This window comes from Tachypleus tridentatus, chromosome 6 (genome assembly GCF_004210375.1).
Source record: "Tachypleus tridentatus isolate NWPU-2018 chromosome 6, ASM421037v1, whole genome shotgun sequence".
Lineage (NCBI taxonomy): Eukaryota > Metazoa > Arthropoda > Merostomata > Xiphosura > Limulidae > Tachypleus > Tachypleus tridentatus.
The window spans coordinates 119,770,306-119,781,064 of NC_134830.1; the positions used below are offsets into that span (position 1 = coordinate 119,770,306).

Genomic DNA, 10,759 nt, shown 5'->3' on the forward strand with positions numbered 1-10,759 from the left:
CCCGTTTCAAGTCTCCCCACAGCATCTCAATGGGATTAAGATCTGGGCTTTGACTCGGCCATTCCAGGACTCTCCATTTCATAGTTTTCAGCCAGTCCTTGGTGGATTTACTGGTATGTTTTGGGTTATTGTCCTGTTGCAGGGTCCAGTTCCACTTCAGCTTTAATTTTCGTACAGATGGTCTCACAAGCACCCTCTGATACACAGTAGAATTCATGTTGGATTCTATGATTGTGAGCTGTCCAGGTCCTGCTGCAGCAAAGCAGCCCTAAACCATGACACTTCCACCTCCATGCTTCACAGTTGGTATGAGGTTTTGTTTCCTGGAATGCTGTATTTGGTTTACGCCAAACATGTCCTCTGTTCTGGTGTCCAAATAATTCAATTTTGGACTCATCTGTCTTTGTCTACATTCTCTATGGCAAACTTCAGTCTGGCCTTGATGTTTCTCTCAAAAAACAAAGATTTCCTTCTTGCACACCTCCCATGCAAGTTAAACTTGTGCAATCTCTTTCTGATTGTAGAGGCATGCACTTTCACATCAACAGTAGCCAGAGCCTGCTGTAGGTCCCGTGATGACATGTTAGGAGACCTCTTTTAGCATCTTGCGGTCTGCTGTCGGGGTGAACTTGCTTGGACGACCAGACCTGGGCATGTTGGCAGTTGTTTTGAAAGCCCTCCACTTGTTAACTATTTTCCGGACAGTGGAATGGCTGATTTCAAAATATTTTGGGATCTTTTTAAATCCCTTACCAGACTCATAAGCTGCTACAGTTTTCTTTCTGAAGGCCTCAGACAGCTCTTTTGCTCTCACTATGGTGCTCACTCTCACTTCAACAGTCAGGAGCACACCAAACTAAATGTCTGAGGTTTAAATAGGGCAAGCCTCATGCTGAGTAACGATCTTCTAATCATGTGCACCTGGTGTGATACAACTGTATGTGAGTTGAGCCATTTTAAGTGGGAATAAATGTGGGGGTGTCCTAACTTTTTCCTCAGTTAAAATATGCATTTTTGTCGAATTACATTTAAAGAAGATCTTGAAAAGTCTTTTCTTCAGTTTGAATTGTTTAGTTATATTCCTATAATCCCTCAGTATTGTTACAATTGAGATTAAATATTTATATATCCAAAAATGTTGCACAAATACACAGGCTTTTATAGGGTGTCTTAACTTTCTCACATGACTGTATATTATGAAATATAAACGATGGTAAACTAAGACTAAACATATATTTCATTTAAAAGTGATATTTATTCACTGATATAGTGATATTTAATCTTCAGGATATTAATAGCCCTACATATATTAAAGACGAATAATCGGAGATACGACAATACTGAGAAGAGGTGAGCGCTGCTGAAAATGTTCCGCATAATGAAAAATGCATGTGAAAGTCTTGTGAAATACTTTCCGTAACTACGAGATGTAAGCGTTATGGAGAGTGTAAAATCCCACTGGTATTTTTTGAAGCTTCCTCCAGTATCTTCACAGTCAACATGTTATCTTTATCAGTACTGACGCACATGCGGTTGTGGCTAGAATACGTCACAAATATGCTTTAGCCATTAAAGTATGGCGGACTTCTACCAACTACATTTCGCTTATCTTTAAGTTAATAAGTGAAATGAATATTGTTTTAAAAAAATACAAGAATATATACATGGGGGGAGTATAACAATGTAATGAGCATATTTTAAAACTTTTTTATGAGCCCCTTTAGTTTGTTAATTTTTTAATTTCGTGCAAAGCTACACGAGGTCTATCTGCGCTAACCGTCCGTAATTTGGCTGAGTAAAACTAGAAAGAAAGCAGGTAGTCATAACCACCCACTGCCCACTCTTGGGCTACTTTTTTACCAAGGAATAGTGGGATTGACCATTACACAATAACGTCTCCACAAATGATGAGGATTCGAACCCGAGACCCTCAGATTACAAATCAAGCGCCCTAACCAGCTGGCCATAACCCCTTTAGTACGGCCGGGCTTGGCCAAACGTGTTAAGGCGTGCGACTCGTAATCTAAGGGTCGCGGGTTCGCATCCCCGTCGCGCCAAACATGCTCGCCCTTTCAGCGGTGGGGGCGTTATAATGTGACGGTCAATCTCACTATTCGTCGGTAAAAGAGTAGCCCAAGAGTTGGTGGTGGGTGGTGATGACTAGCTGCCTTCCCTCTACTTTTACACTGCTAAATTAGGGACGGCTAGCACAGATAGTCCTCGAGTAGCTTTGTGCGAAATTCAAAAACAAACAAACAAACCCCTTTAGTAGTTGACTCAATGTATTTGTATTTAATATTTTTAATTAAATAACTTAGTTTAACGAAACGTAACATCGATTTATAACTTCTCGTAAAACTGCATATAGTGAAACATAACATAAAGCCATAGACAAAGTGCTTGAAGTATAAAATAAAGACCGAATATAAATATTGGATGACGTCTCCCAGCGACACAGCGATAAGTTTTGCGACTGACATAACGCCAAAAACCTGGTTTTGATAGCCATGGTGGCATGGCGAAGGTAGCCTTTTGCATAACTAGGCTTAACGAACAAACGTTGCGTTTGGAGAATCAATTTATTTCCAATTGCTCACATATGAAGAAATTAAGAAATTTGATTTTTGACGTATGAGAACGAACGTTCGTTTCTATTTATTTCATCGATTAAAAGTGGCAAGGAATTTTTTCATGCTAGTATATTCCTTAGCGAAAAAACTGATGTTTATATTATTATTGTTTCAGTACCTGGTAGTCTATTCATAAACCAGTATATTTGCTCTATAGAAAAGATTTGTAATGAAGGTAACTGTGAAATTTACATAAGTTAATAAATACTCACTAGTTCATGATGGTTTGATTATACTCTCAAACCAATGTAGTTGGGTTGTTATTTTCAACCGTAACATTCGACTATAAGAACAGGTTAGCACTCACGTGTTTGATCTTTCGAGTAGGCGAATGATTCATCATTGCAGATTAAAACAGAATGGAATACCCTGTTTTGCTATAGCTCCTTCCTAAGCAATCGCCATTCTATTGGACCTCTGTGTTTATATCATATTGTTTCTAGTGGTTTATCAACTAGTTATTTTTTTTAAACTATCATGTTTAATAATTTGGCTCGGCATGGCCAAGCGTGTTAAGGCGTGTGTGCGACTCGTAATCTGAGGGTCGCGGGTTCGCGCCCGTGTCGCGCTAAACATGCTCGCCCTCCCAGCCGTGGGGGCGTATAATGTGACGGTCAATCCCACTATTCGTTGGTAAAATAGTAGCTCAAGAGTTGGCGGTGGGTAGTGATGACTAGCTACCTCCATTCTAGTCTTACAGAGATAAATTAGTGACGGCTAGCGCAGATAAATCTTGTATAGCTTTGCGCGAAATTCAAAACAAACCATAATTTTACTACGATTACGACAATAGTTTTTCACTATTGTCATAGTTGTCACTATTGCAATGTCATAATTAGGGTTCGATCGTCGAAACGGCCATAGCCCCTTTTGCAGCTTTATGCTTACCAATAAACAAACACAAATTCTTAAGAACATAATTATTTTGTTTTCTGTTTTTTATTTGTAAAATTAAAATTATTATATAAAACTAAACAAATTTTACTTTTTTAGTATTGTTGGGGGTTTCAGTCGTATTTACAATATTTACTTCTACCATACGTTAAAAAGTTATGTCCGTCTAAAGCAAGAAGAATAGAACTTACTCGCTTAACTTCCAATTTATTCTGTGTTTCATTTACTTTGTGTTCCAACAAAATTACCCTTTTCTTTCAAACGTATGCGAAATACGTCGCGAACACGAAACGTTTTTATTGTTTATTTATAAATGTTGCGCAAAGCTATGCGAGGGCTATCTGCACTAGCCGTCACAAATTTAGCAGTTTAAGACTAGAGGGAAAACAGCTAGTCATCACCACCCACTGCCAAATCTTGGGCTACTCGTTTGCCAACGAATAGTGGGATTGATCGCAACTTTATAATGCCTTCACGACTGAAAAGGCGAGCATTTTTGATGTGACGGGGATTCGAATCCGCAACCTTCAGATTACAAGTCGAGTGCCTTAACCACCTGGCCATGTTAAATATCTAACATTTACACGGTTAATAATCTAGTTTTCTAAGGATTGCCGATGCTCCTAATTAAGGTTGCAATTTACGATAAAATTTAAGGGTGTCTTTATATTTATACAAACATGGTGTTTCTAATTTTAAATTTGTATTTAGTTGGAATATATTTTATTCGATGTCTTCAGGTTTTCTAACTTTACCGTTTGCTTGTTTGTGAAACACAATGTTGCCCAGAGGACTATCCGTGCTGTGCAGGGATCGAACACAGAGTTTTACCCCAATGAAGCTAACCGTTAGGGCCATCAGGGGACATTCTAACTATTAAATGAACGTTATATTGAATGATTCATTTTATGTTTGACTTCAGGCATTAAAAAAATAATGAAATCTGGAGTGGACTTTCTTTTCTAAACCTGACAATTCTGCAACATCTCAAAAAAAATCTTCCCTATTAACTTCCAACTAAACTTGCTTTGTAATGCTGCGACCTCTTATATAATGAGTGACAAAAAGAAGTAATATGAAACCTTCAGGCTGTCGTTCCTTTCATCGTACCAACGTAAGTCGAGACCGATGACTATAATCTAATGACACTCTTATAACACTTGACGTCTTCGTGCAGTAATGCACACTGACAACAGTCGTTTCTTAGTGAATCTCCAGAACGCAAGGGAGAAAATCCCATTAGATTTTTTTTCCTCTCAATGATACAAAACGTAGACGTTTCTTACAAAACGTTTATAACTGTCACCAGATGGATATTCATTCCTTAACGAGGCTTAACGGCGATTGTTAACGTACATCAAACGGCTCAACACAAAACTTAATGCCAAATTAAAGAACAACCAATAAATGCAGCCTTAACCAATGACGTCATGACTTGTAAGTAATAATATACTGTCAATCTACATTTTTAGCCACGGCAGAGTGGCTCATAGAATGACTCTGAGGTTTTCGTTTCGTTTTTCTCAAGGGATACATTTAGCCCTTATTTCTGTCATCTATCGATAGATTTGAGATCTAATTAGAGTTCTGGAGTTAGAAGGTCAAACCATTTCAATTGATGCGTTTCACCATGCCCAAGATCTTACAGAAACATTTACCCTAATCTTACCTAAAAGAATTTCAATTTGAGGGTGAGTAATAAAACTGAATCTGGTACATACATGCCTCACACTTGGTATTATTGGTGCTGAAAAACAAAAATAATAAAAAGGAGAAAAAGGTCTCATATATTAAGTTATCTAATCCTACCTAAAATAATTTCAAGTACCGAGGCTACTAAGGATTCTCCTTTTGTTATTTTTAAAGTTACTTCACATTTTGAAATTTGAATGAAAGTATAATTAATTCCTGACAATTCAGTGTAAAATATCCTGCTAGAAAAATAAAATGTGGTATCAACATTATTCATACCTGTTATCACGACATTTCTAAAGTAAATATTGAGCTCTGTCTGCGTGCACAGTATTTCAAACGGAAGACAGACGCCACAGTTCACAATATATATATAAGATTGAAAACACTAGGGTGGAAGACAGTATGAGCTGAATATGTTTTATTTTAAATTAACATAAAAATTATGAGTAAAACATTTATTACTTGAATATGACGTACTACACGGGGGCTATATGCGCTAGCCGTCCCCATTTTAGTAGTGTAAGATTAGAGGGAAGGCAGCTGGTCATCACCACCCACTGCCAACTCTTGGGCTACTCTTTGATAAACGAATAGTGGAATTGGCCGTTATATAATAACGACCCCACGGCTGAAAGGGCATGCATATTTGGTGTGACGGGGATTCGAATCCGTGACTCTTAGGTTATGAGTCGAGGACCAGTAACGACCTGGTCATGCCGGGCCACACAATTATGTGATTCGAACCATTTGTCATTCGGGGTGTTCGAAGATTATTGAATCCACCTTCGATCCGCCTCGAGGATATTTGATTTATACACAATAGTTGGATGATTTATTTCACGAGGGTGCAGTTGATGCGCACGATAGAGAGAAACCGGTAGAGGTCGAGAGGTCATGTCCGGAAGTGGAGTGGATGTTAAGGGCTAGCTATGTATGTGGACGAGATCTGGCCAGATCCGTGGACGAGCAGAACAGATGAAGAGAAAAACCGACGAAGACAAAGGATCTGTAAATTCAATTACAATTCTTGGATAAGGGTCATTGACCTTTAACTCATAACGCACACGGAAATTTTATAAGTCTTTCACTGTACTCTTCAAATTCGAAATTATAGCCCTAGAAAACAGGTTTCGATACCCGTAATGGGCAGAGTATAGAGAGCCCATTGTGTAGCTTTGTGATTTAACAAACAGAACGTCTCAAAAATAACAGAAAATACTTCCAGGATTTATCTATTTTTGAAATCATGGAATAAAAGTTATGCGAAAAAATTCATAATAACTGACACATCTGATGTTTTCTTGACACCAAATACTTTCTGACGATAACTTAAATAAGAGTGCGTGTGTTTTCTTATAACAAAGCCACATCGAGCCATCTGCTAAGTCCCACCGAGGGTAATCGACCCCCTGTTTTAGCGTTATAAATCTGAAGACTTACCGCTGTACCAGCGGGGGACATTAAAGAAGAAACTATAACAACATACATTCACGGATATTTATCTAATTAAAAGATACGCACATGTAACAAGTTGATTTTGCGTACTTTCACGTTAGGATTACGTTTTTATTCTAGTTTTAATAATTGATAGACAAAAGCGTTTTTCATTAGCTCTTTTGTATACAGAACATTTTCACCACACCGTTTGAACAAGTTAGACAAAAATAATTCTTGAGAAAACAAAACAGAAAAGACAAAGAAAGCCAGTGGAAGTTGGATTGGGTAGGAGAAGACATCTCCGAATGACGTTAATTTAAAATAACATCAAATCCATGAATGTCTCATGACCATAAGAGATATCAAGTAAACATTACAAATTATAATTTTATTTCGGTAAAACGAAATGAGTACAAGTAAGAGAACTTTTGTGTTTAATTAAATGTACAACACGAATAGGTATTTATTTTATTTCTTCAAATGTTTATTTGTTTTTAAGTTTCGCGCACGAGGGCTATCTGCTCTAGTCGTCCGTAATTTATCAGTGTAAGACTAGAGAGAAGACAGCTAGTCATCACCACCCACCGCCAACTTTTAAGATACTAAACGAGTAGTGGGATTGGCTGTAACATCATAACGCCCCTAGGACTAAAACGGCGAACATGTTTGGTGTGACTGGTTATTTCTTCAAGTCGCCAAAACAAAAACAATTTTGATTGGTACGTACTTTCTTATGTAGCATCTTCTAATGGAACAATATCTGGTTGCTACGAGCTAAATTAAATGTACACTACACTACTGAGAATCTGCTGATTTCTATAAACTGAATGAAGTGGCCTCGAAAATATTTACTGAAATATTTCAACTAATTAAGTAGCCCGGTATTGAGAATTTGTTGGTTGCTTTCCGGCTATTAACAAACTGCATGAATACCTTCAACAAATAGTAGGTTATTAACAAACTGCATGGATACCTTCAACAATGATGAGGTTATTAACAAACTGCATGGATACCTTCAACAATGAGGAGGTTATTACGACTGAATTTAGCAGTTTTTTTATAGTGATTTCAGTAGTTTCATTTTCCTAAAAAATATTTTTGATGAGAATCTAGAATAAACGACATTGTTATGAATGACCCGACTTGGGTGAAAGTGAAAACCTACGTACAAGTGATCACTGTTGTATTAGGTTTGATGTTTTGCTGCGTATGGAAACCGAGACTAATGATATTTTTATTTCAAATGTGAAAAAAGCAAATTTGAAAGGAATGTGACAAGAGTTATCTGTTGTGAATTGGACAGCTGAGTAATTTTTAGGCACTAATCAGTTGTGGAAAATGTTTAAAGATAATTTTTTAAATATTCAAGATAAACATATTCCTTACAGAAACAAAATGGGATCTGGAAGTAAAAAACCAGGTTGGTTCACAAAGGGAATAAGAGATAGAATCAAAGAAAAGTACCACACACTTAAGAAATTTAAATTGACTGGTGTTGTAGAAGATTATAGAAAATCAAGAAAGTTGGTCAAAGAAAAAATTATGATATCCAAAAGGATGTCTATAACAAAAATTTGGCTTAAAACATAAAAATTAACAGTGAGAACTTTTAAAAGTACATTATGGATAAGCAAAATGTGAGGATGGAGATAGGACCCATGAGGAATGATGAAGGAAGGCTTGAAATGACTAGATTATTAGATTCTGATTTTGTTTCAGTTTTTACTAATGAAGACTTGAGCTGTATTTCACATCTTGAACAGTTGATAAATGGAAACAAGATCAAAGAAGATAGCTGCCTTAATTCTGAGCTGGTTAAAAAAAATGGGATATTTAAAGAATGCTAAGGCTCCTGTAATAGATAATACTTCACCAAGGGTTTTAAACAAGGTCAGGGATTGGATATGTGAGCCACTTGCAACATGTTTTTAAGCCCTTGAATAATGTACAAGTACCAACTGATTGGAAATTGGTTAATCTGACTCCTATCCTCAAGAGAGGTAATAGAAGTTGTCCCAGTAATTAAAGAGTTGTCAGTCTTACCTCATTAATGAAAAAAGATTTGGAATGTCTGATAAAAGATACTTTGCAAAATAATTTAACAAGTTTAGAATTTTATTGGATAGCAACATAGTTTCATTAAGGAAAAATATTGTTTTACAAATCTTTTTACATGTTTTGAAAATATTACTGCACATGTAGATAAGGGTAAGACTGTAGATGTGATATATATGGATTTACAGAAAGCATTTTACAAAGTGCTATATAAAAGTATTTTAAAGGAACTCGTCTCTATAGGTGTGTGAATGAGTTAACTAGATGGAACAGTAGCTTTATGAAAGAAAGCAGAGGGTTGATATAAATGAAGTTCAGTTAAACTAGTTAATGTTGCAAGAGGTGTACCTCAGAGATCAGTCTTAGGACCTTTACTCTTTTTGACTTACGTTAATAACATTGATGAAGAAAGTCAATAAATTACTTATGTTTGCAGATGACACCAAGGTCTTGGGTGTTACTGGCTGTGAAGAGGATGCTGCTACTTTATAAAAATATTTAGCTCACATAATGAGTTGGGTGAATAAATGGAAGGTGGGTTTTAATTATGATAAATTCAAAATATTATATGTGGGTGATAATAATTTGAATTATAGGAATAATTTGGATGGGAATAATTTTAACAATGTCATGAAAGAAAATGATCTTGTTGTAATGGCTGATCAGTCTCTTAAGCAATCCAAGCAGCATGCTGTTGCTAATATTGGTAGGGCAAATAGTATTTTAATTTGTATCTACAAAAATATTGAATACAAGTATAAATATGTTATAATTTCATTGTGTAGGTCACTGGTTAAACTGCATTTATCTACAAAAATATTGAATACAAGTATAAATATGTTATAATTTCATTGTGTAGGTCACTGGTTAAACTGCATTTGGAGAATTGTGTTCAGTCTTGGGCTCCTTGCCCTTGGAAAACCATGGAATTATTGGAAAGGGTTCAGAAGAGGGTAACTAAAATGGTGCCTGGGATGGATGAGTTGTCATATGAGGAAAGATCCTTAAAAGTTGTTTTTCTCTTGAAAAAAGAAGAGTTATAGGCGATCTGATTCAAATGTTTAAGATTGTAAAAGGACTTAAAATGTTGATGCATCAACATTTTTTCATACTTAATAGCGAGAATTATAGAACTTGGTGACACAAAAATAGATTTAGACAAGATAGAAGACGTCTCTACATAAGACAACTTTATTTTCTAAATAGGGTGGTTGGCCTATAGAAAGGATTGCCTTTGGACGTCCTTGTGACACTAAATTTGAGTGAATTTAAAAGAAAGTTTGGCAGATAAAACAGTTTATATATTTTTAAATAGTTTTAATTTGGCTTATAGATAGACCAATAGTTCCCTTGTTGTCCCTTAACATTATGTTATGTTCTAGTGATTAAATATAACTTCTTGTAAATATATCAAAAATTAAAAATTATTTTTGTTTACTTAGACGTAGCTACAGATTTGATTTACGGTTTATTGCAACAGTCATCTGATCATTTTTTTTTTTTTTCCAATGCCGATCCATCATTTTGGAATTTTATAGCTGTCACTTAAATTGTTTATTTATTTATTTGTCTACTGATCCGTTTGTCATAGTTTACTAATCCGTTTGTCATACTTTTAACAAACGTATCTTTAAATTACTTTATGAACTCGAAACATTATATTGGGTGAGAAAAAGAATAATAAAATGATCTTACCTCTAGTGTTAAATCTTCTACTAACGATGACAGTTGAGTCAGACTTCAGAGAGAGGTTAGTTGAACTTGTTCCTTCCATCACGTTACGAATACCTCATTCACTCACTTATAATAAACACGTGTAACATGACATTTTGCGCATGTGCATGCTTTCAGATCGATCTTTGAAAATAAATCGTTTGTTCTCTGCTTATCCACCCCCTCAAGAAGGTTCTTTTAAAATATTCACCTGCAACTGACCAAGTTATGAAATGTTCTAGGAAGAGATACGCTTGGAAGAAAAAATTGACTACATGTATCAAGGAAGGTTCTGGAAACGAGCGAACAAAATAGTTGTTATTGTTATATAACAA

General features: G+C 35.8%; 1 protein-coding gene across 1 annotated transcript in view; it reads right to left on the reverse strand.

The window, feature by feature from the left end:
• Nucleotides 1-10,538, reverse strand: part of LOC143251441 (xibalbin-1-like) — a 47,433-nt gene extending 36,895 nt beyond the window's left edge. The window contains exon 1 of the mRNA XM_076502744.1: nucleotides 10,407-10,538. Coding sequence (XP_076358859.1) covers nucleotides 10,407-10,485 — 79 coding nt within the window. The 5' untranslated portion in view covers nucleotides 10,486-10,538. The remainder of the gene's footprint in view (nucleotides 1-10,406) is intronic.
• Nucleotides 10,539-10,759: the final 221 nt, after the last annotated feature.